The sequence below is a fragment of the Orycteropus afer genome, unplaced genomic scaffold, assembly GCF_000298275.1.
Source record: "Orycteropus afer afer isolate SDZICR_OR568_19922 unplaced genomic scaffold, OryAfe1.0 scaffold00489, whole genome shotgun sequence".
Classification (NCBI taxonomy): Eukaryota; Metazoa; Chordata; class Mammalia; order Tubulidentata; family Orycteropodidae; genus Orycteropus; species Orycteropus afer.
The window spans coordinates 2042697-2062338 of NW_006922076.1; the positions used below are offsets into that span (position 1 = coordinate 2042697).

The 19642-nt window shown below is 42.9% G+C and overlaps 1 protein-coding gene across 1 annotated transcript; it reads left to right on the forward strand.

Annotated features, from left to right (window-relative positions):
- The first annotated feature begins 112 nt into the window (after nucleotides 1-112).
- ZNF10 (zinc finger protein 10) lies at nucleotides 113-16612 on the forward strand. Its single transcript, XM_007955044.2, has 5 exons — nucleotides 113-149; nucleotides 5742-5830; nucleotides 8329-8455; nucleotides 8817-8906; nucleotides 15147-16612. The coding sequence occupies exons 1-5, from the start codon at nucleotides 113-115 to the stop codon at nucleotides 16610-16612; spliced, it is 1809 nt and encodes a 602-aa protein (XP_007953235.2).
- The last annotated feature ends 3030 nt before the right edge of the window (nucleotides 16613-19642 follow it).

The following is a 19642-nucleotide window of genomic DNA, read 5'->3' on the forward strand; positions in this document are numbered from 1 at the left end:
GTGGATGAAGACGGAGCGCATGCGTGACGGGGCAGAGCGGGACTCAGCGTGCAGGAAAGGACGGGCGCGTACGGTGGTGAGGGGGCCCGTAGGTTACGACCTTTGAGTGTGCATGACGGTGCGCAACATAAGCGACTGGGCTGGTGCGCGTACGTTACGTGCCGGGAGCGTGTACGTTGGGCGGGACGCGTACGTTTCGGCTGGCAGACTGCATGATGGGGCGGGGGCGCATATGTTCCGGTTGGAGAGATGTATGAGGGGGCGGGTACGTACGTGACGGGGCGGGGCGCGTGCGTGACGGGGTCAGAGAGGGCCAGCCGGGCTGGGAGGTGGCGGGACGACCTGAACGGAGCGGCGGCGGGAGGAGGCCGGGTTGGCTCTTGGATGCTGCCGCCCGGGGCTGGGTTCCGCAGAGTCCGCTTCGCTGGCCTTGCCCTCGACGAGCTGCCCTGCACGTCGCTTATTTACAGAGCCCTGAGTCCTCATTTGAGTTTGCCCTTGCTGCTGCTATTGTGACGGCATTGCTTTCCCCCATCGAATTTTCTAATTGCTTGTTGCAGGTATTTATGAAGTGCGGAATTTTTGTGTTTACTTCGTAACCAGATACATACTGACCTCATCGTAATGTTGCAGCTTATTAATGTGATCTTTCTAGGAAGGCGATAATATCATCCATAAATAGGTGAACTCTTTTCATGTGTTTCTGTTTTTCTCCTTCGCATTGCTTTCTGAATAATGTCACGTCAGTAGGTGTTAATAGCGGACGTTCCTGTTTTGTTAAAAATAATCACGGTGTGCTGGTGGTGCTTTGAACCAAGTGCCCTAAATGATACCACTCTTACTTTTTAACACTTTCTTCCCAATCAGGAATAGATGTTTTTGTATATAAAAGATCATACAAAATTTTGTATATGACCTTTCTAGCATCTGCTGAAATGATCTTTTGTTAGGAAATTTTTTAATAGTAAAGGCCTTGACTTCCCGGGAGAAATCCAACATGGATTTCATACTGATTTTAAAAGTATACATACTGCTGGGTTGTGGTCATAGGTATTACCAAAGTTCAAAGCGAATCCATTGATGAATAGGCTATTTGTTTCATCTGAAAAGCATATAGGTTCCGTGTGGAACAAAGACCTAGATTTGCCTTTTGTGTCTGGTTTTTGAAATTACTTGAGCAGTTAAGGTGTTTTTTGTTTTCCAAAATATTTAGGCAAGTAAGGGCTACACAGGCGCCATACTTGGTGAATTAATTCCAGGAAGGGAGGGGCGTGATGCACTCATGCGTGTTCATCGATTAGATCCATCATAACTGTGCATATTCATTGATGTCCCAGTGACTGAAGGACCCTGGGGCTTGGAGCTGGCTGTCTTTGGCCTCACAGATGGATGAAAATATCCATGAATGGGAGAGGATGGGATGTCCCTGGAGATAATTGAGGTCCTCTGCCAGGAACTCTCCCAGGCTTGCTTGTTACATCTCTCCTTGTATCTTTGGGGTAACTGTCTATATAGGTAATAAACCCACTGCCATTGAGTCCATTCTGACTCCTACCCAAGGCTGTAAATCTTTATGGAAGTAGATTGCCCATTTTCCTCCCACACAGCAGCTGGTGGGTTTGAACTGCTGACCTTCTGGTTAGCAGCCAAATGTCTTAGCCACTGCCCCACCAGAGCTCCCTATATAGGTAACGTTGTGTGCCGTCAAGTTGGACCTGACTAATGGCGACCGCTCTTTGGGTTTCCGAGGCAGGATTACTACAGAAGTAGATTGCCCAGTCTTCCTTCTGAGGAGTGAATGGTAGGTTTGAACCGCCAGCTTTCTGGTTGGCAGTCAAGTGCCTACGGCACTACGCTATCAGAGCTCCTTATATAGGTAACAGTCTCCGTGAATTTTGTGAGCTTTTGTACAGAATTAAGGAGCTCTGGTAGCGCAGTGCCTAAAGTATTTGACTGCTGAAAAGAAGGTTGGTGGTTCAAATCCACCAGCCGCTCCTTGGAAGGAAGATAGGGCAGTCTACTTCCATGAAGATTTACCTCCTTGGAAACCCAGTGGGGGTCGTTATGAGTCAGAATTGACTCGATGGCAGTGAGTTTGGTTTTTCTGATTTGGTGGTGTAGTGGTTAAGGCGTTTATGCTGCTAACCAAGTGATCGGTGATTTGAGCCCACCATCCCCTCAGTGGAAAATGAGGCAATCCATTTTCATAAAGATTTACAGCCTTGGAAATACAATGGGGGCCTCTCTGAGTAGCAGTCAGTTGGATGGCAGTGAATTTGGTTTTAGTTTCATACAGAGTTACACCCATAAGGGACAGTGGGATTCTGATTAGCGCTGAGGAGCTACTGCAGAGGAGGGCCCAACTTGAGACAAACAAGCTGTGGGTTGACAGAGAAAGGGTGCGCAGGCTGTCTAGAAGACAGAGCCCTCCTTGCTTGTGACTGCTTGGCCCAAGGCATAGAGGAACAGAGATTGGCTGGCTGGTCTGAAGTGTAGGCACTTGTACCGATTCCTAAGCCTTTGGTACCAAGGAACTCACCTGGCCCTGGGTGCCAGGGATGTTTAGACCTAGCTCTGGGCTTTTAAAATGGAAGAGGAAGTGCAACAGAAAAAGTGGATGACAGCAAGGATCTTTGAAGATATGCGAAAATGAAGCACGGATCCACCTCCGGGTGGGAATTGGGTTCCTGCCAATCTTTGTCACAAAGTTAGTGATAAAAGTGGGTTTTGCCCACTTGGCCCCTTCAGTAGCCCCTTCAGTGGCACAGTTGTTGACAGTGGTGCTCTCTGGCAGTCATGTTTCTGAAAAATTCATTTTGAAAGAATTCACCACAAAAATACCTGAGTTCCCTGAGCTTTGAGGGATAATTCTTAATTCCCTTTGCTGTTTGTTTTCTTCTTCTTTTTTTTTTAAATGTGAAGATTATTATTAAAGTTATTTGGCAGTTATTTTTCTCATAACTGCATATTTCAATGATATTTTCGATGTTGATAATCAAGCAGGTTTGTGTGTTGTCCTTATAATATGTTCAGCATCTTCGGATCTTAGCTTCCTCATCTTTTTTTAAAAAATCAAATAGAACAACTGGAGGTTTGTGTGTGTGTATGCCTAATTTTTTTCTGATTTTCAGAGACAGCTCATAGATGTAATCATTTTTATTTTCCTTTGCTGCTAGAGTGAATGAAAAGTGTGTGTGCATGTGTGTTTAGAAACATGTATATGTGAAATATATATATACACACACGTATATATACATATATACACCTATATACATAATTTCCTAACGTCTAGTATAAATGTCAGAGATAAGATTTGCATTGAGTTTGCATAGATCCCATCCAAAGAGTACGGAGAAGGTAAGAGTTCCAACTCTAGCTGTACGTTAATAGCTGTTTAAAAAAATTTTTTTTAAAAGGCAGTAAAATAGAAGGCAAGAAATCACTCAGCATGCCAGCCAAATTAGTTTTGGTTGGATTAGAGATGCTCGATATTAGATTAGATCTTTCTGGGAGCTGTAGGAGCTCTGGTGGCATAATGTCTAAGGCATTTGACTGCTAACCAGAAGACTGGCGGTTCAAACCCAGCCTCGGAAGGAAGGTTGGGCAATCTACTTCCGTAGTGATGCCACTTCGGAAACCCAGGGAGGGGTTGCTATGAGTCGGATCCGACTGGAAGGTAGTGCCTTTGTTCGTGATCTGGGAGCTGTAGATAGAACAGCCCCTCCTGCCCCTTTTAAGCTGCCTCCACACTACACTAGCACGTCCCTGTGACCTAACTAATGCCTTTCCTTTTCATTATAATTGGCCCTTCATCTTTCAAAGCCTCTTGGATGCTGAATCCCACACACACCTGCCTCTGCGTAAAAATTGTTCATTTGTTCTTTAATTTCTTCACTCAGGACGTATTTATTTAAGTTTCAACATGTGCCTGTAACAGGGCAGACATTTGAGATACACATCATAAACTAAATGAGGACTTCTGCGTCTCAGTGTTTTATACAAACATTGTTCTGGAAATTCAGCAAAGGTAATACAGTATTTAAATAAAGAAGAGATGTGCCTTCCGGACCAAGTTTCTTCGTAGAACTTTGAGGGTCCATAAGTAGATCTTCCCCTACTTTGTGTGTAGACTGTGTTGTTGCCACTTCAGCATTGTAACACGCATTTATTTAAAGTGTTTGGAATGTCCAGTCTGCGCCTGTTACTGTTTCAGAAAGTGGAGGTTGGGAGAGAAACAGTGCGAGTTACCTGCCGTTTTTAGGGACTCAGCTCCTTTCCCTGAGCAAGTAGTTCAGTCCCTTTGATAGCATCACAAGAGCTTCTCTTGCTAAGGCATTAAGAGGTGGCCAATTCTCTTTTTCTACTTAGTATCAAAAGCGCATAAACGTCCTTAGCTTAAGCCCAAAAAGTACTGGAAACCTGGGAACAAGCACCAATTTTGCCAGAGCAGCGTGCTGCGACCACCCAGCGGCCTGCCTCGTGAGCCTGCTAAGCCCCTGGTTTGCTTGATAGGAAGGGATAGGAAGGAGCTGGGAGCTGCGCTGGGGAAGCAACTCTCAGGTGCCTCAGCCTCTGGTGAGATACTGCAGTGATTCTTCCAGCTCAGAGATGATCGGGTGTTTCCAGGCCCTGAGTGAATCTGAAATCCCTGCCATGGCGATGGGAAATGCAATGGACTCTGAGTTCCTGATCCTTGTTTGGAAATAATCAGGTTGTGGTGTGCGGGAGGGGTTTCAGAGTCAGCACTGTGTATGTGTGAACCTTGAGAAGGGTTTACAGTGTTTGAAGAATTGGGGGTCGTTTTCTATGAGAGGGTGGGGGAGGGAAAAAGATTAAATCTCTGTTTTTCAGCATCTGATCGTACACTAATGACTTCATTCATTTTGTTCCCGGTGGCCACTGTAAAGTATTTTGAATTAGGGATACAAAGACAGATAAGGGTCCCAAGACACAGTTTACTGTGTCATCCAATGTAGTTGCTGTAGCTAGGCCTCACATTTGACCTTAGGCTTCCCTGTGGCCAAAGCAAAGAGGGAAATGTGCGAAGTCACAGGGTCATGGGGCCTAAAAATACAATGGGCCAGTTGTCTCTTGGAGCAAAGAGGGAAATGTGCTAAGTCACAGGGTCGTGGGGCCTGGGGACTACGATGGGCCAGTTGTCTCTTGGAGGCACAGCTTCTCTCCATGCTTCGCCCTGAGAAGAAGCTCATATAGAGATGACCTCTGTGTGGAGTAGGGGCAGTGCCCTGGGAAAACTCCCCGTGGGGTGCAGCATCAGGCACCCTTTTAACCCTGACTCTGGGGCCTCGTGTGAGATTGTTGGGCTGGACCTTTACTCCTGGTCTCACTCCTAGTCCAGGCTTACGGACAAAATCAGATGTGATTGTGAGGTGGTCACATCTCACTGAACATTTGTGTTCTTACCTGTAATGTGTGGATGGTAGATCAGGTGAGATTCCTTTTCCATCCCTACAAAGATGACTTGTATCATTAGAACCATTCAGTACCAGAATGAAATTGGCACGAAACCTCGGCAACCAGGAGGGAAGACAGGGACCTTAAGGATTACTGATCCTGGGGACTTCAGGAGTTGCACGTTGTTTCTGGAATGCCCCCGATGGTACTCTTTGGGTAGTGGCTGCTTGGCTTACACCTAGCTGGTATGTGAGGGCTTCTAGCTGATGAGTTAGGGAGCCTCTGAGGCATAGCAGACTTTCCTGACACATCTTTCTTTTTCCTAGATTTGCATTTTCTGGACTCTCCCTTACTGAAGAAGGTGTCATCAAGAAAGCAGGCTATGGAAGGCCCGTTGCTGACTGCCCAGTGCAGGGTGAGTTGGGGGCGGTGCCTTCCCTCTTCTTTCTTTCTTTTCTGACTGTGAATCCCTTTCTCCTTAAGTTCTGCATTCTTTTGCCCAGGTAGTTGTATCCACTTCAGTAGACTAGGACTTTTTGGCTTGCTTCTTTTTGTAGCTAAATTTATAAATGACATGGTTGGAATCAAGTGAGCAAATATCAAGGGTTTGAAACAAGATGGTCTTGTTTCATCCGTACTAAGGAATTAAGTACATGGTAAGCTTCCTCCCACAGAGATCATGAACTTAAAGTCAAACCAAACTTTGATTTGCTATTCCTGTCAAGTGACTCTATAGCAACTGTATAGGACAGAGTAGAATTGCCCTGTAGGGTTTCCAAGGCTTTAATCTTTATGGAAGCAGACTGCCTCGTCTTTCTCCCATGCAGTGGCTGGTGAGTTTCAACTGCCAGCCTTTCAGTTGAGCACTTTGACCACTTCCAAACAAAGAAAGGATTGAAAAGATGGAAACGTGAGTTGAGTAAAGAGAACACCAGTCTCCTGCTCTCCCCGTTCCTTCTCTCTGTTACGGCTAGGGTCCTGGCTCCTCTCCCAGCCTTCTCCTCTATTTCCTGAAGATTGCATTCCTAGCATGGCCCTTGCTTTCATTTCTCACTAATTTTACTGGTGCCTGAGGGTAGCTTGCCCTCTTTCGATCAGTGGATCAGGGGTCCGGGAGAATGGTTACCATGAGGGATGGATGGTGAGGGAGAGTCTCCCTAATTCATTACTCATGGATTTCCCTGAGTGGTGCCTTAAAACTGGAGAACTGGAAATCTTGGTGCTTCTTAAGAGTCACTCTGGTCCTTGTTGCCCATGGGGTGTGATACTGTCTAAAGGACTTCCTCCTTGGGGAGCATCCGTTTGGAGGGACTCAAGGCACCAAATTATCTAATCATCTGAGAGTAACTGTGCAACCAAGGCTCAAAGAGCCCAGAGGAAGACGGAGCCTGTAGGAGCAGAGTAACTTGGAGTGTCCAGGCTGGGAGACTCAGCTCCTTCCGCCTCATTGTGCCATTTACTTGAGGATCTCACACTGGTCTGCGTGAGTGATCTGGGGAAGCACGTGGAGGGTGGAGCTGAGTCCCTGGCCTGGTGTTGTCTGGCTGATCTGTGGAGGGCTCAGCTGAATGGATGGAAAGAAGAGAAGTCAAGGGGGTTAGGCTTTGTGTTAGAGAGTGCCTCAGTGATGAAATGTACATTCTCGGTGAGGTGGAGAAAAGCCTTATGACCGTATGGGTCCCTTAACTTTCCCCCTTTTGTGAAATACCTGTCATGTGTATTACCTCTACATAAATTGCAGACCACCGCCAGATGGCAGTAGGGTTCTTTTTGTGAATTGTCGTACTAGTTTAAAGGATTTAAGAGGAGAAAACTAGTCTAACATGTTTACCAGAGATCTACTGAGCTCTGGTAGCATAGTGGCTAAGACACTTGCCTGCTAACCAGAGGGCTGGTGGTTCAAACCCACCAGCCACTCCTCGGAAGGAAGGTTGGGCAATCCTACTTCCGTAGTGATACTGCCTCGGAAACCCAAGGAGGGGTCGCTATGAGTCGGGTTTGACTCGACGGCACACAACAACAACAACAACACTGTATTTGTAAATGACACTTAGCCATTCATTCCTGAGATTTCATGTTCTCCTTTTGAATCATTTTTCTTCTTTTGGCATTTCTTAGAACAGGTCTGCTGGCAATGAATTCTATTCATTGTACTTCATTCGAGAGTGTTTTTTGCATCATTCTTGAAGGATATCTCCATCGGAAGTAGAAATTCTGGATTGATGGTTTCTCCTTTCAGCACTTTAAGAAATACTGTTCTCCTCTCTTCTGACCTGTGTGGTCTTTGATGAGAAATCCTCAGTCATTCAAATAACTTTATTCTATATGTAACCAACACTCCTTTTAGATATGGCTAACAGAGGCCTTACGTCTGTGTTACTGTGTTTCTTTGTCCAATTTTTTGTCTTCTTGCTACTAAAATATAATCATTTGACTTCTCAGTTTTTGTATTTAGCAATGTTTGTGGGAAAAAACTTAGGGTAATTATTTTAGGTCATAAAACCAAACTAGGGATGTAAGACTCTTAAGTATTAAATCCTTAAGATGTAACTGGTCTCAAGACTTTTGTCCTGCTTTTCCTGTCTTTATTTCATACACTTTAAGAGTAGATTAACTCTTGGTGTCTGATTCTCTATGCTTTAGCTGTTTATCACACACTTGACTTAAATAAAAGTGCTTCGGACGCCCACTGCACAACATGGAACTTGTTTTTAGCTCTAGGTCCATAGTAGCCATTTGTTTTAAGACTTAACAAGAATCCTCAGAACAATGAATACTACTCGTTCTTAAAATACTTTCTAGTCCATCCGCTTTACTCATTCCAGTGTTGTCAGCCTGCCCTCTCTTCCTGCCCGTATCAGAACTGGGAGGGCTAAGAGACATATCTGGCTCAATATTTGTTTGATGTTTTAGACACTGGTGACTTTTAAGGATGTACTTGTGGACTTCACCAAGGAGGAGTGGAAGCTTCTGAACACTGCTCAACAGATCATGTACAAACATGTCATGCTCGAGAACTATAAGAACCTGGTTTCCTTGGGTAAGATTCATTTCTTTTTGAATGAAGATACATTTGATATGAAGAGTTTGGTTCTTCTTTGATGAAAAGTGTGGAGACTTTGAAGCATGTGTCAGAGCGTAGGCTTGGGGTGCAAGGACCTAATTTCTTTAGGGCATAAGTCAGGGTTTCTGTATTCCTTCTGCTGTTGTGAAAAAAAGTTACTTTATTTTGTCAAATTTTTAAAGTACATACTTCTTTTGTTGCCTTAGGACCTCCCCTTGCCTGCCTCTTCATAGTCCCTAGGGACCAAGGGGTTGGGTTTGGATCTGGGGTGCTTCTTTGTCTATGGCCTGTGTCTCCCACTGCCCTTGCCCAATTCTTTGTCTTTTCCTGTGAAAAGGGCATCCGTTTCCCAAACCAGACGTCATCCTCCGGTTGGAGAAAGGTGAAGAGCCATGGCTGATGGAGATTCACCAAGAGATCTTTACAGGTGAGAACTAGACAGGGATCATTGGCCACTGGTGGGCTAGAACTTCTGAAGATGGCGTCAGCTCACGCTCCTCACAGGTACTTGTTTCCTGAGAAGATTTCCCTCCAGTTTCCCCATTTCCAGTCTATATTCTTGTCACACTTCTGTTTGTATTCATAGATAAAGATATCTTTTCTTTTTTTTTTTTAAATAATTTCTTTTTTGTTGTTTTGTTGTTGGGAATATACACAGAAGAAGACACACCAGGTCAAGTCTCTCCACGTACAGGGTAGTGACCTTGGTGACTTTTTCAAGTTGTGCTATCGTGCTTCTCATCCGCCTTTTCTGAGTTGTTCCTCCCTCATTACTAAGCTCACTGCCTCCTAATGTATCTGTTGACTCTTTCCACTGGGCTGTTGTCGGTTTGACCCCATACAGATCTTAGAGGAGCAGAACACTCAAAGCAGACATTCTTCACCAGTTAGGCTAAACTATTTGTTTTTAAGAAGACGTCAGGGGATATTTTTGGTCTAAGAGTTAAAGATTATCTCGGGGCAGTAATTTCAAGGGTTCATCCAGTTCTCTTGGCTCCATGAGAATTTTTAATTCTGTGCCACATTTTCCCCTCTTTTGATCAGGATTCTTCTGTGTACTCTTTGATCAAAATGTTTAATAATGGTGGCCAGGCACCATCAGTTCTTCTGGTCTCATGGCAGAAAAGACACGGGAGTAAGCCAGCACACCTTCCATACCCTCCTTCTAGCCCTGATTCTCCTTCCTCTGTTGCTCCAGGTGTATAGGGAACCATTGTTGTACCTTGACTGGCCACTTGAAAGCTGTTAGGACCCCAAGTACTGTACAACAAACATGTTACTAGGACAGTTAACTGAGATATCCCATAAAACTATGACCGTAAACCTCCAAACCAAGGAATCAAAAAATCCCATGAGGTGTTTGGTTGTACATAAGCACCTTAGCTCCTACTCTTTCCTTTTTCTGTCATTGTTGTAAAGGTAGCTGTCACACAACTTTTGCCAATTCAACTTTTTACAGGTCTGCAACTTAATAATAGCAGTTAAGATAATTGGCTAGACAATCCTGTTCTTAATACGGTGATTTTTCCATCACCGTAAGCTGACTTCAGTCTTCCATAAGCAATAACCCCCTTTCCCTCTCCCTCCCTCCTCTGGTGTAACCACTAAGAAATTTTGGTCTTTATACATTGGCCTGTTCTTGTCTATTTTATATATGTGAAGTCATATGGTATTTGTCCTATTGTGATTGATTTATTTAACTCTGCATAATGCCTTCAAGCTCCAACCATGTGGCTTCATTTCTCTTAATCCTGACTATTCCATTGTATGTATGCACCACGTTTTGTTTATCCAGTCAATGGTGGTGGTCATTTACATTGTTTCCACCTTTTTGGCTGCTGTACATAGGGCTGCAATGTATATTGGTGTAGAAGTATCAACTTGAGTCTCTGCTTTCAGGTCTTTTGGGTATATACTTAGGAGTGGAATTGCTGGGTCATATGGTGTATTTTCAGTTTTTTAAAACATGCCACACTGTTTTGCACAATGGCCGCAGTATTTTGGATTCCCACCGGCAATGGATAAGGGATTTAATCTCCCCACATCCTTACCATTGTTTGTTATTGGTGCCTTAGTTATCCATTTAGTTTGTTTTTCTCTAAGTGTGCTTGGTTTCAGCCCTTTCCATATTGCTTTCCTGATTATTACCATGAACTCTAAAACCAGGTGTGGTCAGTTAGCTCTGACTCACGCTGACCCCACTTGTGGCAGAGGAGAGCCGCACTCCATAGGGCATTCCAAACTTTGGAATCAGATTACTGGGCTTTTCTCCCAAGGGACCTCTGGGTAGGTGCCAAAAAGGCAAGGAGGCTGCATCTTCTGACCTCCTCTAACCGTACAACAGGAAGACAGAGTCACCATCAATAGCCCAAGGCCTATCCCTGCGAGACCAGACCTGCTGCCTCCCTCCAGCCCTTTCACCAATTCTAACACTAACCGTTCCTCCCACACACTCACCACCTTTCTGCTGGGTTCGATAATTCACTGCAGTGGCCACACAGAACTCACAGATTATGGGGTTTGTTAGGGAAGCACCAGGCTACAATTCCAGTTCAGGAAAAATGCTCAGTCTCTCTCAGCCCGCCATCTCTCAGCCAACAGTCTCTCATAGTCTCTCTCCCACTGTTCCCTCGGTGTCTCACTCAGCAATGCGTGTCTCTTGCGTCTCTTCCCAAGCAGCGGATGTCTCTTTCAGCAGCATGTCCTTCTCAGCCAGCAGTCGGAGAGACTTCTGCGTCTAGGAGGCCTCCTTCTGAGCCTGACAGAATGGCCAAATTAGCCAGTTGTAACATCAGAATTCTAAGCACCTAAGAGAGAGCGAACTTGCCAGAATGTTACTTTGTGGTGCTCCCAACAGAAATACCCCAGGCGGATGATTTTCACAATCAGAAGCTACTCAGTTTCTCACAGCAAATTCCACCATGGAGTTTACAAAGACTTCTGGCTAGAAAAGCCACACTGGGTAGTTACTGCAGCGCAGTAGGGTTGAACCGCCAGCCTTAGTTGAGTGCTTCACTGTTTGTACCAGCCAGGGACTCCTTACCACCACCTCTAGCAACCTCATAGTCATTGATTCTGATTCATGGTCTCTCTCTCTCTTTCTGTCTAGGTACTTAGCCAGCATACTGTTCTCCCTAGAATAGAATAACCCATTGTGTCTTTGTACCCCAAATTCTACATGTAGCTGAGGACAGTATGTGTAAAGAACACTTGAGCGGTGAAAGATCATAAACGTTTATTGAAATAATGGAAAGAGTTCTGTGAAAAATGGTGTTGGGTCTATGGACCTCCTTGTGTAACTTCACAATGTCAGAGGAGAGTCATTATCAACAACCCAAGGCTGATTCCTGTGAGGTGGAAGTCAGACATACCTCCACCCTTCAGACTTTTTACCAATTCTGACAGCAGCCATCCCTTCCACAGCACTCTCCACTTCTCTGCTGGGTTTGATAATTCTCTGTAGCACCTACACAGAACTCACAGACAGTACTTAAGATGATGAGGTTTATTAGGGAAGTAACATGTTATAATTAAAGATCAGAAGTGACTCAGGATGCAGATCTTAGATCAGGACAGCTTCTTCTCAGTCATTCCCACAGGCTTCTCTCTCGTCCTCAGCTTCTAGGTCCCGCAGCCCTTGGCCTGGCCTCTGCCTTACTCAGCAAATGTGGAAAGGCTCTAGCTCTTCCAGTAAGTGCCTGGGGGCATCCCACTCTGCCAGGAAGTCTCCTGGCCAAAGGCACTCAGCTCTCTCACTTTGGGTCAGCACACCTTCTGCAGCCATCTTCTTTCATTGGCTGGAGTGATCACTGTGCCTCTCATGCTTGTCTCCTGGTTCTGCTGCCACCGTTTCTCTGCTGCTGTTTCTTGCTATCTTGCATTGTTTCTGGCGTTACAGCTCTCTCTCTCACTGTCTCCTGGGCCTAGGAAGTACTCCAGGTCCAAAGGACACACTCCATTCTCATATCATCTTTCCATTTATGGGGTAGCTCATTTAAGCCTAGTGGGATGACAAACTGACCAGTCCCCTTAGTAGGGTCCCATGCACCTTATTTGTATTAATTATCAAGCTCTTTAATCCCCAGAGGATACATAGTGGTACAGTGGTTAACCTCTTAGCTGCTAACTAGAAGTTCCGTGGTTCAAATCCACCAGCCACTCTGCGGGAGAAAGATGTGGCAGTCTTACTTTCATAAAATTTTACAGTCTTGGAAACTCTATAGGGGCAGTTCTCTTGTGTCCTATAGCGTTGGTCAGGGATAGTGGGTTTGGTTTGGGCTTGATCCAATCCACTTGGTTGGCTACTGCACCTTATTTGCATAGTCCCACCCAGTCAGTTGGTAGGAGTTACAAGACCATGGCAGGAAGGCTGTATAAATGCAGTTCATCTCACTGCAACTTCTAAATCATGATTTCTTAAAGAACTTTTTAGTGTGTGGATAATTAGTACAGTTTAAAGCAAATATATGATGGAATTATAAAGACATTAAAAAAGCAAAGAAGAAATTTGAAAATTGGGAAATTTAGGCTACAGTCATGACTCAGTAGCCTGTGGAAGAATCAGATGAAATCATCCTACATTTCTGGACATTAGTTTGTTCTTTTTTAAAATGAAAGGACTGGAGGATATATGTGGTTTTCAAATTGCATTCTGAAGAGCTCCAGCTTTCTGCAGGCACCGTGGCCATTGACTGGTGGGGTCCTCCTTCCTTCCCCAGCCCTGTCCCTTTTGTCTCCCTTTTGTTTTTCTTTTGTAAAATGTGTAATGTTGGTAATACACAGTTTTTAACCATAATATCATGTAACAATAGAAACCTTTCATAGTATCATTTTTCAAAATATTCTCTCCATAGTTCAAATTTCCTTTCAAAAGAATTTATTTTCTCACTCCTTATTTATTTTTGAGCATCTTGCTTTGTTTGAGTGAATGATCCCTTTTTTTTATTGTGGCAGATTATATATTTGTGTGTGTGTGTGTGTGTGTGATTTATCTATTTGAATTGACGTTTTCACCATTTTTAAGTGAACAATTCAGTGACGTTAATTATATTTGACATCTTGTGCAACCCTTACTACTGCCTGTTTCCAGAAGACTTTCACCCCCAGACAAGATCTCAGTACCTCTTTAGCAACACATCCCACCCTTCCAGCTACTCTCACTTTTCACAGATCATTCCGTCCATAGTTGCCTCTGTTTTCCCTTCATGTGTTTTTTCCCAGCAGCCCCTGGGTGAGCTCTGCACTGCATCACCTACTGCTTTCCTGAGAGTTTTTTTGGGGGCCAGTTTGAACACTGCCTTGAAGAGCTTGTGAATTCTCATTGTTTTAAATTACCTTCCTTTCTGGAATCGTTGTTCTGAAAAACACTTAACTTTCTCACTATTCTATGAGTCCGTATGTATTGTTTGTTCAACTTTTTCCATTTTCATCATAGTACTTCTAGAACATAAGTCATTAGGTGGCTTCTTGACATAATTCCTTTGCCCACCTTTCTTCTGGCTAGCTATACCTAAATGGAAGCAGCCTTCTAGGTTTACCAATTTATCTTTTCACACCTTTATTAAAACCAATTGTTGTTGAGTTGATTCTGACTCATGGCAACCCTATGTGTAGGAAAGTAGAACTGTGTTCCATAGGATTTTCTGTGGCAGAAATTTTGGAAGTCCTTTGGGTGGACTTGAACCACCAACCTTTCAGTTAGCAGCCAAGTGGTTAACATTTTGTACCACCCAGAGACTTTTACTATCAATAAGTGATCTTTTGTTTCCAGTGTAAATACTCTGACTTCTTTCTCTCTTCTTAGCCGTCATAGATATTCCTATCTGAATCATATACTGGAAATGACCCACTTCTCATGGTGCAGAACAGATATGCACTTACCAGTGGCCCCATGTAGGTTCCTACAGAACATATAGCTTCCCAAGCCCAGTACAGTATAAACATATCTTAGTAACTTATATTTGTTTCCTTCTGTTCATCTGTTGCCTAATGCCTACACATGCCCGGCATTTCCCTGTATCTTGGGCTTTGATGTAATGTAAGTGAAACCTGAGTTTTACCTCTAAGTCTACCCTCAAGTCCTTTGTTTCTGAAACCTTTTATGAATTTTCCAGGAAATACAGGTCCCTTCCTTTGCTGAGCCTCCACTTAGTTTATCTCTACCGTGTAGCTTTGGAGCACTGTCCTAGGCAGGTTTAAACTCTGTTCTGCTTAGCCTTGTAGGAGACTATCACATTTCTGTGTCAAGGGCAAGTCTTTGAATACACTGTTATGGTTTGACTAATCAACTGCTTTTGGACCATGGAAGGAAAATGGGACATTTTGCCTGAGGAATGTTGCTGGCAGTAGTGTGAAGAATGAATATCAGGGTATGGAGCTGGAGGCAACGTGTTAGCATCAGATACCCTTAATATTGAAATTAGACAGTAGGACTCTGGTCCCCCTTATCACAGCTCAGTCATGTGGTGGTTCTTTGTTCTCTTTGTCTCTTTGTGTATTGTTTGCCCTGATGCATTTTCTGTTCAATGTCCCATCCTTCCCTTTCTTATTCTCTCTCAGGTTTACAAATAATATTTGAAAGTAGCTCTATACATTTCGCCCCTACACACATCCCACTGTTTTACCTTAATACTTTCTTTAGTTACCGAAAGCTTTCTTATTCTTTCAGATTCAGAGACTGCAGTGGAAATTAAATCATCAATATCTAATAAGAGCGTTTTTGAAGATAAACAGTGCTATGACATTAAGATGGCAGGAATGGCAAGGGATGAGCTTTGGTATTTATCATTAGAAGAAGTCTGGAAATGTGAAGACCAGTTGGAAAAGTATCGGGAAAACCAGGAGAAACACATGAGGCAAGTGGTGTTCACGCAGAAGAAAGTACTTACTCCAGAAAGAGTCTGCGACGGTGGCAACTATGGAGAAAATGGTCTTCTCCCTGCTCAGCTAGCGCTGAGAGAGTATTTCCATAAACATGACTCACATATTAAAACTTTAAAGCATAATTTAGTTTTTAGTGGTCATCAAGAAAACTATGCAAGTTGCAATAGTGAATGTGATCAAACGTTCTGTCAAAACCTTCACCTTATTCAGTTTGCAAGAAGTCAGACGGGAGGTAAACTGTACAAATGCCCTGACACTGATGGCTCTCTTACCCATGGTACTTCCCTTGGCATATCGAAGGGAATACATAGAGAGAAACCCTACGAATGTAAAGAATGTGGAAAGTTCTTCAGTTGGCGTTCTAATCTTACCAGGCACCAACTTATTCATACTGGGGAGAAGCCCTATGAGTGTAAAGAGTGTGGGAAATCCTTCAGTCGGAGTTCTCACCTCATAGGACACCAAAAGACTCATACTGGTGAGGAGCCCTATGAGTGTAAAGAGTGTGGAAAGTGCTTCAGCTGGTTCTCTCACCTTGTTACACATCAGAGAACTCACACAGGAGACAAACTGTATACATGTAATCAGTGTGGAAAAGCTTTTGTTCATAGCTCCAGGCTTATTAGGCATCAGAGAACCCACACTGGAGAGAAACCCTATGAGTGTCCTGAATGTGGGAAATCTTTTAGACAGAGCACACACCTCATTCTGCACCAGAGAACGCACGTTAGGGTTAGACCTTACGAATGTAATGAGTGTGGTAAGTCTTACAGTCAGAGGTCTCATCTCGTTGTGCATCATAGAACTCACACTGGACTGAAGCCCTTTGAGTGCAAAGATTGTGGGAAATGCTTTAGTCGAAGCTCTCACCTTTTTTCACATCAGAGAACCCATACTGGAGAAAAACCCTATGAATGTCATGATTGTGGTAAATCCTTCAGTCAGAGCTCTGCACTCATTGTCCACCAGAGAATCCATACTGGAGAGAAACCATATGAATGCTGTCAGTGTGGGAAAGCCTTCATCCGCAAGAATGATCTTATTAAGCACCAACGAGTTCATGTTGGAGAAGACACCTTTAAATGCAGTCAGTGTGGAATTATCTTCAGCCAGAACTCTCCTTTTATAGTTCATCAAATAGCTCACACTGGAGAGAAGTTCTCAACATGCAGTCAATGTGGGACGGCTCTTGTTAATAGCTCTACCCTTGGTAGGTACCAGACAAGTCACACTGGAGAAAGCAATTACTGATAGAGTGTGGGATGTTCTTCACAAAGAGCAGTAACTTTGTTTTGCATCAGATAACTCATTCTGGAGAGAGCTATATAAATGGAATGTGTGTGAAAATGTCTTCAATGTTGTTACCACCCCTGGTGTGCACTACAGAACATTCTAGAGTAAAACAACAAAATGAAAGGGAAAAAAAAACCTCAGAAATTACTTTTCAGTAAATTACATTGAATTTTCTTCTTCTCACAAATTTCTACAAAAGGAATTGGCTTGAATCTTAGAAGGAATCATTAAGTTGGTGAGTTTTTGTTAAGAGGTGACCTAGCTTTACTCCCTCATCAGAAATATAGACAAAGGAGAATGTTGCTATAGGGAGAGTTGTTGCTGAGAAGAGCGAAAAATAGAGAAATTATCACAAAATATGGACAGTATTATTCCAATGAGAGGGCGTGCCATTGTTTACATGATTGTCCGTCTCCTCTGGGCCACTCAGTAGTTTCTAATCTGTTTTATGTGTCTAATATAAATCACAGTTTGGTTAGCAACAGGGAAAATGCTTATAATCTAATGCAGTTAAAAAACCATATTCACATTACTAGCTATATAGATTTTTAAATGTATTTGCATGTGGCAAGAATTGAAAGAGTGTCTATATATAAGTGAACTGAATTGATTTTTTTAGATAATGGAATTATGAGTGTGTTTCTTTTTTATGGTTTATTCAGTGTTCTACCAATTATTTTTGAAAAACTTAAGAAAAGAATGTCCAGTGTATTCTACCTTCAAAAGTTGCTTGTGAACTTTTCCATTAATTCTAAGTTGTTTTGGCTCATAGTCTACTTGGGACATGTTGATAAAGGCCCCTGAGAATTTAAAAATGCAGCCATTTGCTGGATATTGGGACCTAGAGGAAACATTGGGCATTTGAACAGGGAGGGTCCCATTTGAGTGGTAGCATGTACTTGTGCAGTACTTAGAACAAGTGTCCTCATAACATAAATGCAGCACTGCCCCAGCCCACTCTTCAACATGGCCTTTTATTGTTCTAGAGAAGAGATAGTGGGTGGGAGCACAGACTGAGCGAAACTCCCCAGGTTGAAATCCCACGTTTCCTCTGACAGGTGGTCTTGGACTTAGTACTTAGCTTCTTTGTCCCTAACTTACAGATACACCCCCTAGGATTGTGGTGAGTATTAAACAAGTAAGCACATTAGAATAGTGCCTGACAAGTATTAAGTGTGTTGTAATTATTAGCTGTAATCATAAATATTATTTCTACATCCTATTGTCTATAATTTCATTGAAACTTGTCTGAATATTTGTAAGAACTCAGTGAATTCTCCCTTACCATTGGCACATGTTCTCCCTTTTTTGCCTAAATCTGGACATATCAATGTGGGGAATCATTGACCTATAGTGGATGTATGGATTCATTTCTAAGGTCAATAAACTTTTTAATTTTGTATGAAAAATTGATCCATTCGTACAGAGATGTTCTCTTTTAGAGAGAGGATCCAGATCATCAGACACTGGTTAGTCTGTGACACAATAAAGAAATTTAGGAAGAGCATCTATTTTAATTCTCTGTTTTGTTTTATAAGTGGATCTCCCGTGTGTATGGCTGGCTTTGATTTGCCATTTTCTAGCACATACAATGGGTATTTAAGGGTTGACTGTTGAATGATACATGAATAATATTAAGGCCAACAGGACAGAGATCTTAAAGCCTCTTGGAGTCAAAGTCTAAAAACGATTGTTAGAATCATAAGACTAGAGAATTAGAAGGAGCATAAGAGACCATCTAAGTCATACCTTCATTGTACAGTTGAGATACAGTGAATTGCCCAGGTCTTACACTTTGAGGCAAGTTAGAGCTAGAACTAGATTCCAGCTTCTCAGTTACTGCTTCTCTTCTCAGTGCTTACATATCACTCTTAACATAGTCCTGTCAAATATGATTTCATTATAAGCAGTGGTTCTTCAATTGGACTAAGAGTACCCTCTTAACTGGACCTCTTTGACAACCTGTGGCCCAGTTACCTCTACTGTATTATGAGGGTGTAATGCCTAAGGCATTTGACTGCTAACCAGAAGGCTGGCATTTCAAACCCACCAGCCACTCCTCGGAAGGAAGATTGGGCAATCTACTTCCATAGAGATACTGCCTTGGAAACCCAAGGAGGGGTCGCTATGAGTTGAATTGGCTCGAAGGCAGTGAGTTTGGTGTTTTTTTTTTTTTTTTTGGCTAGTATCTACCTCATAGAGTTACTGTGGAGATTGAGATTATATGTACGAAGCACTTAAAACAGTGCCTGGAACATATTAATTGCTATAGGTATTAGCTATTTTTGTTATTAACCCTCTAAGGACCACCTTTCTAATATAGACAGAGACATATGACTATGGATGATTACAGAAACATACTTACAGTTGTGCAGAATTAAAAGCTGCAGTAGTATATTCATTATTTGTGGCATATCCTTGTAATGGAACATATGAAGACTGTAAAATAACATTGACAGAAAGTGGTAACAGGAAAAATGTGGATGTCATCATTTGCTATGAAAAAAGCATGATAAGTGTTAATCTGGAGTAAACTCAAATATGTGAAAATAAATGCATTGTAAAAAACTGAAATGAATCTTGCTAAAAACTGAAAAAACTTTTTAAAGAGATTGTTGTTAGATGCCGTAGAGTCAGTTCTAACTCCTAGCAACCCTGTGTACGACAGAATGAAACACTGCCCAGTCCTGTACCAGCCTTGCACTCATTGCTGTGTTTGAGTCCATTCTTGCACTGGATGAGCCCATATCTTTGAGGGTCTTCTTTTTTTTTTTTTTTTTCCCCCTCTGGCCCTCTACCATACCAAGCATGGAGTCCCTTAGGGACTGGGTCTTCTTGATAACTTGAGATGAAATCTCACCATCCTCACATCTAAGGAGTATTCAGGCTGTACTTCTTACAAGACAGAATAGTTCATTCTTCTGGCAGTTCATCATATATTCAGTATTTTTCTCCACCATAATCCAAAGGCATCAATTCTTTGGCCTT

Excerpts from the sequence above, each read along its gene's own strand:
- ZNF10 (XM_007955044.2), top strand. The coding sequence starts at position 113 with ATGACGGTGCGCAACATAAGCGACTGGGCTGGTGCGC. Across the intron at positions 150-5,741 it reads AAGCGACTGGGCTGGTGCGC|ATTTGCATTTTCTGGACTCT; the intron begins GTACGTTACGTG and ends TCTTTTTCCTAG. Across the intron at positions 8,456-8,816 it reads TAAGAACCTGGTTTCCTTGG|GGCATCCGTTTCCCAAACCA; the intron begins GTAAGATTCATT and ends TCCTGTGAAAAG.